The sequence below is a fragment of the Nymphalis io genome, chromosome 18 (genome assembly GCF_905147045.1).
Source record: "Nymphalis io chromosome 18, ilAglIoxx1.1, whole genome shotgun sequence".
Taxonomy (NCBI): domain Eukaryota; kingdom Metazoa; phylum Arthropoda; class Insecta; order Lepidoptera; family Nymphalidae; genus Nymphalis; species Nymphalis io.
The window spans coordinates 439883-460489 of record NC_065905.1 but is presented as its reverse complement, the minus strand read 5'-3'; the positions used below and the strand labels follow the sequence as shown (position 1 = coordinate 460489).

Sequence of the window (20607 nt, the reverse complement as noted above, 5' to 3'; positions counted from 1 at the left end):
CATATCCAATGCGCCACCAACCTTGGGAACTAAGATTTTATGTCCCTTGTGCCTGTAATTACACTGGCTCACTCACCCTTCAAACCGGAACACAACAATACCAAGTATTGCTGTTTTGCGGTAGAATATCTGATGAGTGGGTGGTACCTACCCAGACGAGCTTGCACAAAGCCCTACCACCAGTAGGATTTCTTATATATATTAAATATTTACCATCAGAGTGTTACCATCTAGTCATCTGCTCATCCACCTTCCTATTTTATAAAAAAACAGTCCGAACGTGTAATTAAAAGCTAAATATTTCAAAAAGACAGCAAAAGCTGATACACTGTATTTTAAAAGAATAAAAAATGAATTTCGAGACGAAAATCAAATTACCCTTTGTACAATTTTTACGTATTATTCATAATGGAGAGTACTAAACATTTAAAAAAGAGCTAGCCAATGCTAATATTTTACTCTGCTTCAATAACGTAAAGTTTTTTACGAAACAGTGAAAAGTTATTTGAAACCGTTTGTGTTTGTATTGTAATAAATATGTGTTTATTTTATTGTGCATTATTACAACTATAATTCTTTTGTCTTGTTTATATAAAAAAAAAAAAATTACGTGTTAATTATGACAGAGATAATCTTGTGGTGTTCTGCCAATACAAATTTAATCAAAGATACTAAGATGAAACCATAGACAATTTACTACTTTTAATGATTAGATATGATGATTGATATTCCTAATATTGATATTCATGATTGTCTCATTGGTCTAATGGCTAGTTTATGGAATTAAATTAAAGTTATAATTAGTTTAGTATAATAGTATTGTATTACAGATAATGATATTTTTTTTTTAACTACGGTAATTTTTTTTTAATCAAATTTAAAATAGTACCTTCCGATTCCCACCCGACGCAAAACTGTCCATAATGCATGCCGCGTTTTCACGCTGTACCACAATGGACAACCTCTGTGCCAAGCAGGACCCGGAGCAACTGCCATGATATGATGTGATAAATTAATCAAGAACTATTTGTGATGCGTAATATATAGAGCTTTTAGTAAGCTTTTAGTAAACCACATGGAATATTTAAATCTATGATTTCTTTATCTGAACTCCTCACCCCTAAATAAAGGGTTATAAATATTTGAAATGAGAACCTATACAAACGTATAATGTGAGGGTACTTTTATATTTCATTAAGTTTAATTTATTCTGTCACACGCGAATTATATTTCTCAAACAATTTTTAGTTAGTAAGTAAGTAAGAAAGTGTTTTGTGAGGAAAATTTGTCACGAGTTGAATCCAATACAATCCCTAGCGTACCTCGAGCAACTAGCCTGTGATTAAACATGTTACACAGCCAATACGGTTTATCCGACCTAAAATGTTACGTCCCATGTGTCTTTCATAATATTGGCTAATATCCTATCGGAAACAACAGTGACATTTACGGGGATTATTCGAATAGAGTAATCGATGATATTTGATATTTTAATGTCTCGTTTAGTTTTATCTAAGTAAGAATAGATATATCTACATGGCGTTATAAAATTATAAATCCGATTAGATTATAATAATCATAACAATACATTTTTTACACGTTCAAAGATAACCTGTCTGGGTATTTGGGCGCAGTATTAGTGAAAATGAATACCTTAATGGTACTGATGTGTGCTTTCGCTTTTGCGAATGCGATTCCAGCGGGAAGTAATGAGGCTTATTCAGGGTATGTATTCTCAAATATCAAATAGTTGTATAATTAATGTAAGTAACAAGTTGTAAATTAGAAGAAGTTTCGGAGCTAATACCACCGAGCTGATCCAACGCGGGTTGGTGGACACATCACAGAATTTCAATTGACTCGAGAACGAAGTAAACAGACACAAATCACGCTCACGAAATATCCATGTCCTGACTGACTGGATTTGAATTCGCCATTTTCAATAGAGATTCACTTTTTCTAACTGAATTATCACGGTGGTGTGTGATGAGATATTGAATATGAGAAGAATAAGTAACATGTTAACATTTTCACTGGTTTCTTTATAAATAGAAAATCTTTAACTATATTTAAGATGGAGATACCCGCTATACGGAGTGTGACACGTGGTCATAAGATACAATATAATATCAGTCAGTTCAGTAATTGAGAATTCTTTCATTTTCCACCCTCACCCCTGACTGCTCTAATGTTCTTTCTATGATTTCCATTCAATTTTCCAGATATTCAGTCTATGCCGTAAATCTTCGTGATCGATCAGACCAGCTGGTTCTCTTGAATCTGCAAGTAGAATTAAACGTTGATTTATGGGACCATGGCGCACCGGAACTCCGAGATGCATTGGTCATGGTATCACCTGAAGATAGAGTTAAATTCTTGAACACATTAGATCAAAATGGTATAAATCACCAACTCCGTCATGCTGATGTGGCTGTGTGAGTAAACAAAATCTTAATATACGAAATACCTCTTACATACAATGGATTTAAATGACGCCCAAGACTTAAAAAGGCTTATAATTGAATGGCAAAATGTATATTGTGACTTGTACCCTTATAATGAAATCAAATGAAATGAAATATAATGTAATGAAAAGCCTTGTTTTAATTAAATTAAAATAAATTTAATTTATAACTTAAGTTATTTTTATATAGAATAGGAAGGTGGACGAGCATATGGGCCACCTGATGGTAAGTGGTCACCAAACGCCCTTAGACATTGGCATTGTAAGAAATGTCAACCATCGCTTATAGCCAATGCGCCACCAACCTTGGGAACTAAGATTTTATGTCCCTTGTGCCTGTAATTACACTGGCTCACTCACCCTTCAAACCGGAACACAACAATATCAAGTATTGCTGTTTTGCGGTAGAATATCTGATGTGTGGGTGGTACCTACCCAGACGAGCTTGCACAAAGCCCTACCACCAGTAAAAAAAGTTAAAATATTAGCATGTCATAAATATAGCCGTTGGAGCAGACGAGTCCTAGAGTGGAGACCGCGAATCGGCAAGCGCAGCGTAGGGCGCCCTCCAGCCAGGTGGACCGACGACCTTAAGAAGGTGGCGGGCACCAACTGGATGCGGAAGGCGGAGGACAGGGAGCTTTGGCGCACCTTGGGAGAGGCCTATGTTCAGCAGTGGACAACGATTGGCTGTTGATTGATTGATTGATTGATTGAAATATAGTGACTAAACATGTATATTATGTTTTAATCAAATAAATTGAATTGAAAAATTTAATTGAATCGAAAAGAATAAAATTTGTGTATAAAACATTATACTAAAGTAGTAAATTTCTCAAAAAACATTCTTTCCCTATAACTGAATCTTTTTTTGGTTTTTATTTAGTGAAACAATCTACCTGTAAATTGCTATAAATTAATTTAATAAAAATAGCGACGTTATTTTTTAGATTCCTCAAGCAATACGACGCACAAATATCTTACTGGAAACAGAGTAGGACTAATAGGATGCCGTTTGAAGATTATCCGAGGTATGCTGAGGTAAGGTAAACCGAACGTATCAAACCGGTTTGACTTTTATGATAAAAATATATTATTGTATTTATTCTGGCTTGTTATATTAATGTTAAAACATTGCCGTCCTGTAATTCATTCTCTTCACATCTTACACGCAATATGTGGAAAATTATATAGAAGACCAAAATTATATTTTTTACCAGTAATATAATATGTACATAAACATAATTGTTGTTACATATATAATAAATCTTAACTAAATCGTAATTTATATTAACTAATTATAGGTTGACGCGTACATGGAAAGATTGGCTAAAGAATATCCAAGCTTAGTGACGTTGGTGAATGCTGGACAAAGCTTCGAAGGTCGCGCTATCAAATATTTGAAGGTAAATATAACTTCTTAGGAATATTCTCATTGCAATTATGATTGGAATTTAGTAATTTTTCATTCCAATTAACTAGAATAATTTTTTACATTACAATTTTAATTGTTTACAAGATAACGTAAAATAAATAACATGCAAAACATAAATAATCTTTTAGATATCAACCACAAACTTTGCCAACGCTAGCAAACCCATATACTTCCTAGACGCAACGCTGCACGCTCGTGAGTGGGTGACTGTTCCTGTCGCGTTATATTCTATTCACCGATTAGTAGAGAATCTGAGAGATCAGGATAGAGACCTCCTGGAAAATATCGACTGGATTGTATTGCCCATCGCCAATCCTGATGGCTATGAATACAGCCACACTGATGTAAGTACCAGATGAAGGTTTAATATATTTAAAAAAAAATAATAGTTTATTTATATCGGAATCTTAATTTACATACTAATTGCTTAACAACTTATGTAAGACGATATTATATTATTTAAATTAAGATTTTTCATTCAATACTTCCTTTGGTAGGCTGTTGTACTAAAGCGTATAGTCTTCAAGCTCAATACTAATCTTATTAATATTCAACAGTATAAAAAACGTAACAAACATTCAGGCACATCATATCAATGTAGGCGACGAGATGTATAATATTTTTATTAAGTAACATATATGTTAATATAAATATTTTACAATAGGACCGTCTTTGGCGCCGTACTCGTTCGTTCAACGCAGAAGTCAGCACGGAATGTTGGGGCGTTGACGGGAACAGAAACTTCGATGTTAACTTCAATACCATTGGAGTTTCATCTGACCCTTGCTCCAACGTGTATCCGGGCCACGTAGCATTCTCTGAGCCAGAGACGCGATACGTCAGGGATATTCTTCTGGAAAATATAGACCGTTTGCAATTGTACCTGAATATCCATAGCCATGGAAACTACCTCCTTTTCGGATTCGGTAACACAACCCTGCCTCCTAATGTCGCTCGGTTACATCATGTTGCAGCTGCGATGGGAGCAGCCATAGATGCAAAGAAACTGTCTAGAGCTCCATATTATTTGATTGGAAACAGTAATTTAGTTCTGTATGGGAGCTCTGGAAGTGCGCAGGATTACGGACAGGTAAGAAATTATTATTTATTTATTTCTGTTAGAGCCGAGGTAGTCTATGCGCTACCACCCTATGCTTAGATCAAGCCCAGCAGGCCATTTACAGGCTCTTCATTTACGTTTCCTTATAAAGTTGACAGAAATAACATTATATTAAAAATAAAAGCCGAGATGGCCCAGCGGTAAGAACGCGAGAGTCTTAACGGATGATCGTGGGCTCAAACCGGGCAAGTACTACTGAATTTTCATGTGCTTATTTTTGTTACTTTAATTCATCTCGTGCTTGTCGGTGAAGGAAAACATCGTGAGGAAACCTGCATGTGTCGAATTTCACTGAAATTCTGCCACAAGTGTATTCCACCAACCCCCATTGGAGCACCACGGTGGAATAAGCTCAAAACCTTCTCCTCAAAAAAGCAGAGGGGGCCTTATCCCAGCAGTGGGACATTCACAAGCTGTTACTGTTCTGTATGAAATTGAATAATGTTCATTTGTTTTATAGGAAGTAATTTCTACATTTGATTTGTACATTTGGCTAAATCAATATGGATATTGATTTTGTAATTCCTCGAATAAAAATTAAGCTATTGTCTATGCACGTTTTACATCAAAGTACCCTCGAGTTCTGTGGTTTAAATAGTGAAAATTTTATATACATACATACACATACATACGTACATATTCATAAATTTTTCAGAAAAGCGTAGTGATAATACGAGGTTACAAATATATTGTGTATCTTTTTTCAGGAAGTGGGCGTACCTTTTTCCTATACCTTAGAGTTGCCTGGTTATGGGTACAGTTTCACCGTTCCGCCTCAATATATTGAACAAATAAACACAGAAACCTGGGAAGGCATCGCTGTGTCAGCTCGCCTTGCGAACTTGTATTACAGAGCGAGACGTACTTGAAATATGATGGTGTGGAATACAAGAATAGGAACAAATATTGATGTTCCGTTAGTTTATTAAATAAAGTTTTTCATTTTGTTTTTAATTCTAATCGAGTAATTATTTACATTCATATAATGTAAATGTGAATTTAGTGTGACAACGGTATATTGAAGACCATGAGAAGAGATTTATGCTTCCTGTCTTGCCAGAATCTGTGGGAAAATGTGATTACTTACCATCAGTTGGCATTAGCTCGTCTACCTTCTAAATCTGAGCACTAAAAAAAATAGTGATATTTTTTATTTCTTTTAAAAAAGCATAAAATTATATTAAAATGAATTTAAGGAAGCAAAGAAAGATAAACTTTCACAAATAATTCATTGAATATCTTAAATATTCTAAATACTTGGAAGCTGTTATTAAAGAATTTATAAGGGTATCAAAATTAAACAATTACGGAAATTCCATGAAGCATCCGTTAGATTTGTGTATTTTTTTTTTTAAGAATATGGCAAAAATAAATATACTTTTACGAAACAAATTTAAATTTACTAAAGACAGATTATTATTAATTTTATTAAGTTTACCGTTTAAACGCCCATAACAAATAATAATAATAATTTATTTAAACACACACAAACATTAAACATAAGTTGCCGTAGGATTACAAGCAGTTAAGCTTATGTATTAAGGCATAACCTTAAAATTTTGTAATTTAAATAATAGTATTTAAATGAATTAATTCGTACGTACATGTTGCAATGATTTCCATGATGATAGAAGGATTTTGCATCGCAGATGAAGACGTCTCAAACGTGGCACGTGTCTTCGCATCCTTTTGCAGTACTGGTTACAATTTCTGTACCGCAAAATCATTTAGCAAATTGCAATAAAATATCAAAATCCGAGTCCAATCTTCCGCTTATGTAAGACGGAGTATCTAGTAAAAAAATATCGTCATTACGTTAAGATTATCATAATAATAAGATAAAGAAAATAAGAGTTTAATTGCAAATACATAACGGTCAATTACGTTTCGTTACAACTAACGGCAAAATGAGAAAGAACGATTTGGTGAAAGACTATAAAATATTAATCATAATTATTTACATGAAATTCATTAGTTTTAAATACAATGATTTTTGTTTCGCAATTAAATCTTTAAATAGAAATCTGTGTTAATATATTATAATAAAAAAAAACTCTTTTTAATCAGATTGTGTACTTACAATGTAATGCATATTCTAAGCTTTCTAATGAGCAGGAAATGGAACAAGGAGAGAGACATAAATTGTTTAATAACTTATTTGAAAGTATTAAAGTGAAAATTATCCAGCAGTGTCCTGAGAATTAAATTCTCTATTCTCGAGAAGAAAATTAGCTTATTTCATCGCTCTGCTCAAGTTCGGGTTGGTGGATAAACAAAATTTTTACAAAACAAAAAAGGCTTATAAGAAGATTTTTTATGATTTTATTTCATTTATAAACACATTTGCTGTAAATTTATTTGCACTAGCAGAAAAATCATTGTCATTTAAGTTACGACGTTTCTATATGCAACGCTTAAATCGTGTTTCAAAGAAGATTCCCATCTAACACGTGTGTCATGTGTCATGAAATAAAAAGATGATTTTAAGTATTGGTACTTTTATATAAAATATAAAATTATTAATAATAATATATTTTTTATCGAAATAATTTTTGTACATAAATTCAAAAATACCTGACACCCTTAAATAGGAAGACCTGTAACTTAGGGGCCAGTGCCATCACATACAGTAATTACATATACATAGTTGGCGTGGTTGGTAGACACCTTTCCCTTTCACGCCGAAGGTTGTGGGTTCGATTCCCACCCAGGACAGACATTGGTGTGCATGAACACATCTGTTTGTCCTGAGTTTGGGTGTAATTGTCTATATAAGTATGTATTTACAAAATAAAAGTAGTATATGTAGTATATCAGTTTCCATAGTACAAGCTTTGCTTAGATTGGGATCAGATGGCCGTGTGTGAGTAATGTCCCAGGATATTATTTACATATAATCAAGTCGATTACTTATTCATGCATTACGTTTATTATTGTTACAGTTTTAAAACATTGAGATTTCAAATCTCTATCCATACACATAGTGCCTCCACTATCTGTATGGTGACTGAAAATATTCATAAATGTACCAAATACAAAAAGTTTAAAAAGCGACATAACACCTTCATCCACTTATATCTTCAATCAGTCATAACAATTAAATGATATACTTTTCAAAATGGCGTATCAACGTAAGTCGAATGCATTGTGTAAACGGCGGCGTGATTTGTGGAATTTTGACTCTTTTACTGATATTTTGAAGATATGGTTTATATCTGGTCTGTCATATCCAAGCCAGCTTTTAACCATAAAAGCAATTTAGTATAAGTAATTATAATATACCTTAATTCTATTTTAAAACAATAATATCATGATCATTTTAATAGTAACGAAATATTTTCATTCTTTATTATATTTTAGAGTTTGAAATACCAATACGTTAGCTACGTACGTTCACGTATATATTTTTTTATAACTTAAATTTTTAGCAAGTTAAATTAAATTTAGTAATATTTTAATCTTCAATTAAACTCGTCCAAAACAAACTCGTGAGTCAATCTGAACTAAATGACGAATATTTGCGACGTTGCCGCTTCGTGCTCACACATTTAAGTTTTCCAACAGGTGTGTTAATGCAATAAACCTGCGATGACTGCGTTGCATTAATACGAGTGGATCGACACAGTGTCACACGTTGCCGCTCCGTGTTCTTAGATAATGTCAAACCAGTTTTCCAGCTGCGTCTGTGTATCTACACTGTGACGATGGACACTTAACGTTACGGTTCATTTCGTTGAATTTTTTAACACAGTATTTAATGTGTTAATCAATAGAATCTCGATCACTGTTGACATTTCTTCCTTCCTTTTCTCGACATAAAGTGAGTTTTGAATAGACGTGCGTGTTCAATGTTTATGTTTTTTGTTAAATAATATAATAATGTTTCTATCTTATGATGTTATTGCTACATTCGGTGTATCAGCGGTGAGTTGTGTTTTATTTGATACAACTAAAATAATATTACACTTAGTAGGTCACAAGGTAACAGTAAAAAGGAATAGTATATACGATGTATGTATGTTATTTTAAGCGAAATTTGAAATGTTAATCGATGCTTTTTAATAAGTTTAAGAACAATTGAACTGTATTTAATGCATTTTACAGTGTATTACTTAATAGATAACTAGCATATTATGCGTTTTTATCACGTGTATATAAAAATAAAAGACAAACGAGAAATATATGAAATAAATATAGTATAATATTTTATATGATTTTATGCTATTCGTATGTTTATAAAAGAAATATGAGACTATTTAATAATAAACGTTTAAATAATGATCGGATTATTTGATACAAGTTTTTGTTAATATTTCTTGATTAATTTATTAATGGATATGTTTTGATGTGGTGAGCGTAAGGCGAAACCTGTTTCTGCTAATTAAAGGTTAATATCGTTAAACATATTTAAGTCAACAAGTCTATTCATATTTAAAGCATTAAGAATTTGTATAAGATATAGAAATATTATTAGATGTTATATAAGATCAGAGACGGAATGACACAGAGTATAGGCACGTCGATCAAAATCTAAGATTGTGGGTTCAATTCCGGGCTAACACCACTGATTTCGTGCTTCATTTGTGTCTATAATTCATCTCTTGCTCGACGGTGAAGGAAATCTTGAGCAAACCTGCTCTTGTCGGATGAAATTTCACCATTTGTGTCCGTAAATTTGCGCAGGAGTAGCAGTGGAATAAGTTCCAAACACTATCTTTAAAAGGCGATGGGTCCTTTACCCGGCAGTGGAACGTTAATAGGCTATTTTAAATATTCTTTATTAGATTGTATAATAACTATCATTTAAATAGATGCTTAATTAATAAATAATAATTTTCAGTTGGTGTCATTCTTCGTGTCAGTTACATTACTCCTAACTGTGGCATCGAAGCGGGGACTGTTACGAATGCCAACTAGCACTGAACCGCTGGTTTCTCCTCTCAAGGAGAAGATCGTGCCCTCTGCGCCTGAACTAACTCCACTAGCCGAGTCTTCATAAATAGTGAAACAAATCTTAAAAAAAAACAAGCTTGTAATAGGATAGTCGTGATAAATGACAAATTACTTAAAAGTGTATTAATTAAATACACTAATGAAATATATAAACAGTTTGTGCCATTTACAATGGCATCTGTAGTTATCATTAGAGGAATATTGTAGAAATATAACAGGTTCGATTCCAATGATAGGACAAGTTAAAATAATTAACAAGTTTGACTTTGAAACCATTGTAGGTGATTGAAGTAATTTGTACTGTTCATTATGGATTCGTGAAAAAATTGGCTTTTTTACACAATTTTTGAAGTATAATTGAAGCAGCTAAATTGTTCACTAGAATAGTGTTGTATTGTAAATAAAAGATTTCTTATCTTTACTTATTCTGCTATTGGATTGGACTTTTGATATTTTATCTTTTTGTGAACAAATAGTGAATGAGTCAGAGTTATTAAAGAAACAAAGGTACAAGAGTGTATTTAAATAATTATATTATTATTATATAACTCCATAAAATGGCTTATTATTATAAATTAAGATAAATATTTATCAGAAACTAAATAAAAAATTCCGGGTTGTCCGGAATGTTCGTGGTGATTTTGAAACGCGTTAACTTTAATTTGTTGCATTTATGAAATTACTATCTTGCCTCAAGCATGCGATTTAATATGTTAAAATTTTGTTGGAAAATAATATTCAATGCGATGCTTGTAACAACAATATTACGTTAATGGTATAGTGCCTTAAACCAGCAAGCAAGTATTAATAAGTTTACATAAGTATCTGCTTAAAAAAATAAAATTCGAGCGCATAAAATCGTATCCCTATTTCTTTACCTTTAGTGGTGATATTTTTTCTTGAAATTTAAATGAGACCAAACATGAAGTAAAATATTCGGGAGGGTTCGAAAAAAAATCCAAATTCGTTCATAATGGACGGATTTCTAAGGTGGCAAACATTAAAAAAAAAAACCGAATTGAGAACCTCCTACCTTTTTGAAGTTTGTTAAAAATATCAACTGAATTGAATGAATTGTATAGAAACGTATGCAGGTCAAACAAAGAGATCCATTTATACATACGTACGCAGGTACCAGGTACTATTTTATACGATAGATATACCTAAAACTCCAGCTTTAACGCCACCTACGGGAAATCGAAACGTCATTTATTAAATAAAAGTCACTATGCACAAAACGATGTTACAATAAAGTTGAATTTACAAATTGACACTGGTTTGATTTTTAGTTAGTTCATAGCTGTGTTTTTGTGTATATAGACATAGAACTGGTGGTAGGGCTTTGTGCAAGCTCGTCTGGTTAGGTACCACCCAGTCATCAGAAATTCCACCGCAAAACAGCAATACTTGATATTGTTGTGTTCCGGTTTGAAGGGTGAGTGAGCCAGTGTAATTACAGGCACAAGGGACATAAAATCTTAGTCCCCAAGGTTGGTGGCGCATTGGCTATAAGCGATGGTTGACATTTCTTACAATGCCAATGTCTAAGGGCGTTTGGTGATCACTTACCATCAGGTGGCCCATATGCTCGTCCACCTTCCTATTCTACAAAAAAATATATGTAAAGGCAAGTAATATATATAAGCAAGAAAAAATATTCTCTGTCCTTTGCAACGACTGAATCAAATCCACACGGGATTAGTATAGTAGTAGTAGTAGTATTGGTTTAGTGCGAGTTTTTTCTACATATGGATGATATTCACATGGAATGAAAACAATGTCGTCTAATTGAAACAATCGGAATTCTATACTAATCGCAGTTAACAGTTACACTATTGAATAAGTACAAAATACTCGCACTAGGTACACTGTTAGTTATTAAGCATTTCATTTCCCGAATGCGATCGAGTGAAGAAAAGTAATCTTTGTCAACATTCGAGTTAGAATATTACTACCTTACTTATAAGCACTGATTTTTCTCTTTCTAACATAATTGATTTGACATTCGAAAGAAAAAGACAGTATTATTTATCTCATCAGCCTCTAAGCAACGTTTGTAAGTAAAACCGTTAGTCTTAATAACATGACTCTTTGAGTCGTGAAAATATTTGCATCTAAAACGTTACACGTAAAAGCACTCAAATAAAGATTAGAATAATAATAATAATGTGCTCCACACCAATTTCGGCCACGGCGCTCAATCTTAAGAGAGATTAGCCAACTACGCAGGAGATATTATTGTGCACAAGTGTGAGTGCAAACACAGCTGTACCCTATCATAATCTGATGGGACGGCAATCCGACACGACCGGAAAGAGTTCAGGCGCAGGACCAACAGGCTTTACGTGCTTTCCGAGGCACGGGAGTGTACACACTCGGTAGAGTACATACCAACTTCCAGGCTCCGGGCTGCTACTGATAATTTTCTGACAGAAAAACCCAATTACTTTTTATTGACCCGATAAAGCTGAGATACTGAAATAAAACAACGTTTTTTAAATCCTCGTTAGAACGACAACGCGTAACGTTACGTTTGCTGTTAATCATGTAAATATATTGTATTCCATAATGAGAGTATTAATCCTTTGTGATTATATAATTTAATTAAGCGCACCACAATCAGCAGTAATGTAAACAAGTACCGAATGAAACATCGTTAATCTATATAGCATTTTTGTTTATATTCAATTGGGATAGAGTTACTGGCGATTTGGTAAATGATATCGTTGCTGAAATAAATATTATTCTATAGTATGATATTTTAATTTTAAAGCTGTAAAACATATTATGTTTAAAGGCAAATGTAAAATAAAGATTTAAATTCATGCATTTATTAAAAGTTAATAACTCATTTGGGTTTTTTGGATGGAAAGTGATTAAAAACCACTACCCATGAACACCTGCAATACCGGAGGGCTTGCAGTTGCGTTGCCCGCCTTTAAGGAATGAAAAATAGTAGTAAACTAATCTATGTGCATTGTTATAATTATGAAACCAATGAATCGATATCGATAGAAGAGAAGAAGTAGTTTTGATTTAACTCTTTAAATATAACGAAGCTTTAATCATAAATATCAATTGTCACATTAATCCTTAATTTCGTCACGAGCGAAAAAAAGTGAGAAATAAAACGAAATCTATGAAAGACACTAAACTTATAATAATTTAACGTACTGTTAACACATATGTTGCACACATTCAAACAAAAATAATACACTCACACATCTAAGTGAAGTCATCTGTGCACTTGGGTGTGTGAGTGTATTTTTACCTAAAAAAAAAACTGAATAGTCTCGTATAATATTTCTATGTACAACAGTAAGTATTCAAAGTAAATAAAAAGGACGTTGTATAACGAGAGAGATAAAACGTCAACACAGCTTATCTGAAGGCGGTAAATCTTTCTCGAAACAGACCGACTGCTCGGGTATTGATGCATTTAGGAATCAATCTATTACCATTACGTACCCGCAACTCTCCATTTGACGTCTCGTAATTTCCTTCAAAGCGGTTCAGAATTCGATTCCCGATCGTTTTCCGTTCCGATTGATTTTATTACACTTTTCTAAGTCACTTTACTCTCGAAACGTCGACTTGATGCTGGCGGCCATTTTTATTCTATTAGCCTGGGCTTACGACCTTTGAAGGATATCAAGGATCTTAATTTAAAAAAAAGTACATTCAAGGTAGCATTATAAAAAGACCGTTACTTATCTCAACCAAGTGTAAATAATTTTGAACGATATTATATATTTTATATATATTTATAAAGAAACATTTTTAGTTTGTAAGCATATTTGTTAATAATATAATCTTATTTTTAATGTAATTATAAAAGACAATAAAATATTTTCTTTATTTAGAATTTAGATTAACGAAATACTCATACATATAATATTTTATTATAGTACTAATAAGCGGACTGCCCAAGATCAGGATGGTTGGCGTTCTATGGGGGAGGCTTTCGTCCAGCAGTGGACGGCAAAAAGCTGAAAAAAAAACTAATAAATAATAAAAAAAAATATTATGGTGCATTAGCGATATAAGAAATGATTAGTGTTTCTTTCAGCGCCAGTGTCCTTTGGCTGTGGTAACCATTAACCACCAGGTAACCCATTTATTAATCCCCTTACCATAAATAAAGCGATAAAAATTTGACTTGGCCGAAATGGGGGTAGGTGCTACTAGCGTCTAAAGGGCAGAAGTCATCGATCTGCAATATTAAGAAAGATCCTTGAACAAAGCTGACACGGAGAGTCCTTAAGTGTTGACCTTACTGAGGTCGTTACTCATAAGAAATAACTTATCGAGGGTCGATATAGGGTACGATAATAAAACGATACGTGTAACATTATGTATAAGTAACAGCCTGTGAATGTCCCAATCAATTCTTGAAAGTACATTGGCACTCACACAATTATTTTATTTATCTCAGTCAAGGGTTAAAAACCTAATGTCCCAGTTGTTAAGTCACGCGAAGCGCATTGTACAGATTGGTCATGACCTTGTTTCGCATCCTAGGGGCTCCCGTAGCTTCTGGCGTCTGACCAAGTCTGTGCAAAACAATTTCTGCCAACCTTCGCTGCCACCGCTCAGAAATCCGGACGGATCGCTAGCTCACAGTCCGCAAGAGCAAGCTGATCTCCTGGCTAAACTCTTTGCCGACAATTCCGTCATCGATGATTGTAGTGCACTGCCACCTACAATACCTGCATGTGGCCATACGATGCCTGACATTAAAATCAGGCAACGTGATGTGCGTGGGGAGCTGCAATCACTTGATGTACGGAAAGCTAGCGGTCCCGATGGAATACCAGCCATAGTGCTGAAGAAGTGCGCAGCGGAGCTGTCTCCTGTGTTAACGCGCCTGTTCCAACTTTCTCTCTCTTCGGGAAGTGTGCCGGAGGCTTGGAGAAGAGCTAATGTGCAAGCGGTTCCCAAAAAAGGGGATCGGTCTGACCCGGCAAATTATCGGCCAATAGCTATCACCTCAGTACTTTGTAAGGTGATGGAACGGATTTTAAACAACCAACTGATCCATTACCTAGAAGATCACTGTCTAATTAATGATCGTCAGTACGGGTTTCGACCAAAACGGTCCACAGGTGATCTTCTAGCGTACGTAACACACCTCTGGGGTGAAGCTATCGACAAGCATGGAGAATCGTTGGCTGTCAGCCTCGATATCTCCAAGGCTTTCGACAGGGTCTGGCACAGAAGTCTTCTCTCCAAGCTACCGGCATATGGTCTGCCTGCTCAGCTATGCACCTGGATTGCCAGCTTCCTACACAAGCGTAGCCTGCGTGTTTTAGTAGATGGTTGCGCTTCAAAATTCTATGTAGTGAATGCTGGGGTCCCCCAGGGATCTGTGCTATCTCCCACACTCTTTCTTTTGCATATCAATGATATGCTCTCCCTTGGGAACATACATTGCTATGCAGATGATAGTACAGTGCATGGTGGATACCACGGACGCGCAGTGGCTGGGCGGGCGGAAACTGAGGAGAGGCGGGAGAATCTTGTCATTGAACTCGATAGGACGTTAGATCTCATCGCCAAATGGGGCTCTGATAATCTTGTTGAGTTTAATGCCAAGAAAACACAGGTATGCGCTCTCACGGCGAAAAAGTCAACATTTTCCCCTCTTCCCTCCCTCTGTGGTACTCCGCTGGTGATGCAAAGCAAAATCGCCATGCTGGGGATTGACGTTCGCTGCGACCTTAGTCCAAGGGATTACATCGAGGCTGTTATAAAAACAGCTTCACGGAAACTCGGAGTTCTGAACAAGGTGCGGCGCTTTTTCACGCCACAACAACTGTGCCTGCTGTACAAAACACAGGTACGGTCTTGCGTGGAATATTGCTCGCACCTTTGGGATGGCTCCGCTAAGTACCTACTTGAGGCCTTGGACCGGTTGCAGCGACGTGCCGTACGCATTATTGGCGACGTAAAGGTCACAAACACCCTTGAACCTTTACAATTGCGTCGTGAGATAGCAGCACTGAGCGCTTTCTATCGACTGTATCACGGCGAGTGCTCTGAGGAATTATTCTCTCTAATTCCTGCTTCCCCCTTCCTTCTTAAGTCCACGCGAGCTGGTTCTCGATGTCACCGCCTAACTGTGACATCAATTCCATCGCGAACAAAGAAATTTGGCAACTCCTTTCTTTGTCGCACTTCCAAAAAATGGAATTCCTTACCAGCTCACGTATTCCCCTCCTCTTACAACCCGGGTTCCTTCAAACGAGGCGTGAAGAGGCATCTTGCGGGCCGGCAAGGCGAAGGCGGCTAGTGCAGAACGTTTTTCCCGTCTGTACTGGCCGTCGTCGCGTTTGGACTCTACTACCACTTACCATCAGGTGGAGTAGAGTCATTTGCCCTCCCGGCGATATAAAAAAAAAAAAAAAAAATTTTAACACGAAGGTTCAATATGGGCAAGCAGGTTTGGGCCATGCTGCTCCATGCGGGTTGGTCGATACACATGCGGCGGAATTTAAGCCACAACATGCAAGTTTCACCTTCGCCAACAAGCACAAAATGGATGAAACTTAATGGTGCCTGGGTCTAAACCCACAACAGATAGCTTAATCCACGATGACGCTTTTTTCCAGTCGATGCGGTAAGAAATGTGCAATATAATAATAATGTTTATTTCTTTTCGCAAAACAGACCTTAAGTAATTAAAAGGTGGTATTTATATCTAATGATATACATTCATAGTCTAAAATGTGAAGAACTGGTGTCTGGGTTAGGCAATGTTAGTTAATAGCGGGTTATGCCTAGTTTATTAACGACAAGGCTATATCGGTTCTTACAAGCGTTAAATGAAGTTTCTTTTTCTATTGCTTACACGGCTTAAAGGTTTTAATTCTGAGATAGTGGTGAATTAAAAACGATTGTTATACTACTAAATGAAACTTTATAGTTTAGTATTTCACTAATGTTCTCAATGTCACCGCATCGCATGTCAGGGCAAGAGCTGACACAATAGTTTTTCATATCGTTCAGTCGTTGACCGCATACTTGACTTCATTTCAGGTCATTCTAATGTTTTTCGCTTCGCTGACTATGATGCGATGCCACGTCTGTGTTGGCTCGCTCGTTTTTTTCCTTAAAGGTTCAATTTTACGCTTCGTCTTGGGTATATATATGATTAATTTCTTACGTTGTATCTAGAGTTCGATTTGACGTAAGTGCTAGGATATTGTTGATTTAGGAAGTTGTCTATGATACTTGTCCAGGATAACTTGTATAATGGGCGTAGGCAGTATATAAAATCACTACAGATAAGAAAATAACTAAAATTACCGATTAATATCTCATCCCATCTCACACTTACTCGTATTTTTTTCTTCAATTTCACAAGCAATCTCGATATATCGTTCCTCTGGATATCGCCATTAATGCCTGTGGCTACTCGAGTGCTCGATTGAATTAAGCCGAACAGGCCAAATCCGATTGTTTCGACACTTCATAACGCCGGGAAGCTGTGAGGAAATAAATGGAATCTCTCCATTTATTCCAGTGCAAGTAACGGTCACATGGTCATTTTGTTTTATGGGCTCAATCCGGCACGATACAAACACTATTGTTTCAGCTACCGACCCTTAATTTACTAACTAAATTAGAGTTAGTTTTCATACCAACAAGTTACTTTATAAACTTTAAAGAGAATTTTTAATGTTATAATGGAATTGTAGACTTAATTAATAGAATTTATTTGGTGCAGATACTCAATGGTGCCAGTGTCTTGGGTACAGTGCCACAGGACATTTTTTTAGACGGCGTGTTTTTGCTATAAATTTGTGTATTTTGTTTTTTTTTTTATTGCATTTGTTGATGTTATTATTGACATTATTTCTTTAACCACAAATTATAGTAAGCTACCAACTTTATACAATAAAATATGCGCTATTGTTAAAATATTAGGAGTATATTCAATAATATGATTAAAAATAGCTGAGTGAGTCTTAATGACACATTGTGGGTTCAGACAAGGTCAATGAATTTGCAGGTACGTAATTTGTCTTTATAATTTGTAATTCAATTCGTTTCAATTTAACTAATTATTTTGTGATTTGCTTCGAAGATAAACAAATGATAAAAGCGGGACCATCACGCGATACCTGGTAAATATAAAACATCGAATTAATGGTTATTGAAAGACATTGTAATTAAATAAAACTAAATCAATATGTAAACTAACTAGAATAAATAAAATATGTTTTTATCTTTCGTTAATAGATTAATTATATTTTTATTTTACTAAAACGCCATCACGGCTTACGAGTCGGTCTTTCCTCTGAAGCACACCGATGGATGAGTTTGATTTGATTTTGGTAACTTACAAATTTCTACCCATACTTGTGTTGAGCAGATATTATGAAATCACTGACATTATAATTTTATTATATGTAAATAGATACAAAATCTCGTCCTGAACCTTTCGCTGGTTAAAAATATATGTATTCTATCACCCTGTGAACATAAAATCTACTTACTCGTTATCGCTTTTCAGCTCATGTCTACTAGAAAGTCAATTGCCTTACAACGTCCATTTACATATAGCATAATGTGACATGGCGCTCATATGATAGGTTAAATCAACCTTATCTAAGCCCTATCTCGAATGGCGTAGGAATCAAAATGCTGTGACGATATATCTACAGGTAAATCTGATTCACAAATTGTGTAATGTGTTACAAAGTAGAGGATGAGTTGAAGAATATTTTATTTAAAATTTTCTTTATTATCAGACTTACAATACTGTAAGTCTTACAATACAGTATTACAATACTGTAAGTCTGATTTTAGAGATACCTCTAAAATCGTATATAAGGCAATGACCTGGCTGATTAATTTTATCACAATCAAAATCTTTAGAAAATCACACTTAAGACACTATTCCTTTTCAAAAACTTACTATGGAACTTATTCGGAAGAGCCACAAAGATCTAAAGAAACTCAATGATATTTTTTTTCAAAGATAATAATTTTCTCAACGTTTGGGGGAACATATTTTTTTTTTATATAAATTGATAGGCGGACGGACAATGCCACCTGATGATAAGTGGTCATCACCGCCCATAGAAATTGGAGCTGTAAGAAATATTAAGTATTTCTTACAACGCCAATGCAACACCAACATTGGGAACTAAGTTATCCCTTGTGCTTGTAGTTACACACCTTTTGAACCGAAACACAACAAAACAGTGAGTTGTACCTACCAGATTGGTTTGTACAGTCATTCCACCAAGTAAAATGTTAATATATATTTTTTGAAATGGCATGAAGATGACCTTTTCATATTAACGTTTTGTAATATTCTTAATGATATGTAATTTGCTGGAGTTCTGTAGTAAGTAGTGTCTGATGAAAGACTTACGAGCTCTAAGCTTATGCATAAAAATGATTTGAGTATATATATATATATATATATATATATATATATATATATATAAACAAATATAAACACATATATATATATATATACTTTGATAACGTTATCAACGTACAGCGCAACTGCAAACAAAATGCATATAAACATGAAATTTGGAGCTTCAATATCAGTCACTCGCTATTTACTGCTGGACATAGGCCTCTTCCAATATCGACCAAAGCGCCGGGACCATCCCTTCCTGGAATATTTTATTAAATGTGAATTTTAAAGCATATATACAATTTATATATGCGTTGAATTATAAATATCAAAATTATATTCACCTACAAACACGTGACAGATAGATATTTATTATGAAATAAAGGTTTGTTATTTATTAAATGCAAAGGTTCTACAAAGCACAAAAACAAACTATATTTTTGATAAGGATTTTTATTTGTAAAGTTGGCATTGGCTTATTTTATCTGTGCTCTTCAAGCCAACTGGTTCGATGAATAAATCATCCTACGTCAAGCCAGCGCCGTGCCAGCTACTCGCTGGGAGAGCCTCAAACCGCAGAATTTGCCAGCCATTAAGATCTTTCACTAGAATTATGTTCTTCCGATCTGAAGCATTGCCAGAGCGATTAAATTTAACTGTTATTTATACGAAGAGAAAATATTTGCTTTTACAGTATGATTATATAGCAGAAATTAATTTGTACATGAATAATATAAATGAAAATATTTTGGCTTGGTCTTTCCGATTCAATTTATAACTGTGCTTATCTGATTGATTGAAATAAAATATTGTTATCACATAGTTTCAGGATGAATTGAATCTAAATAGTATTTGAATAATTCGTTTATTTTTTGAAATGTATTTGTTATCAAAGAGAAGTGTGTGACAAAACTATAACTAGAAATATTTACCTGAATGTTTTCAATCACGACAACTATTTTAAAGGGAGGTAGCCCTGACGTATTAAATATAGTGTCACAAGTTTGCGGGTTAACACAAATACACTCTCAATTCTTTCTCTTATTAATTCGATGAGACGGCAAATTGGACACTACCAAAAAAATTTGCAAGTATCAGGACCAACGGCTTTACGTGCCTTCCAAGGAGTGTAAATACTAATAACTTCCAGGTCGCTGCTGGTATTTATTGACAGAACACATAATGAGTTTTGATAAGAGCGTCCCGAGATTTGAACCAAGGAAATTGGAATCTAAGGCCTTAATAAGCTAGCCACT

At 34.7% G+C, this 20607-nt stretch overlaps 1 protein-coding gene and 1 long non-coding RNA gene across 2 annotated transcripts; both read left to right on the top strand.

Annotated features, from left to right (window-relative positions):
• Nucleotides 1–2199: 2199 nt before the first annotated feature.
• LOC126775640 (carboxypeptidase B-like) lies at nucleotides 2200–5953 on the top strand. Its single transcript, XM_050497705.1, has 6 exons — nucleotides 2200–2435; nucleotides 3415–3505; nucleotides 3769–3870; nucleotides 4028–4243; nucleotides 4564–4989; nucleotides 5727–5953. Exons 1-6 carry the CDS (start codon nucleotides 2200–2202, stop codon nucleotides 5886–5888), a joined length of 1233 nt encoding a protein of 410 aa, XP_050353662.1. The 3' UTR covers nucleotides 5889–5953.
• Nucleotides 5954–8677: 2724 nt separating this feature from the next.
• On the top strand, nucleotides 8678–11241 carry LOC126775268 (uncharacterized). Its single transcript, XR_007669868.1, has 2 exons — nucleotides 8678–8943; nucleotides 9860–11241. It is a non-coding gene; the product is annotated as an uncharacterized LOC126775268 (long non-coding RNA).
• Nucleotides 11242–20607: the final 9366 nt, after the last annotated feature.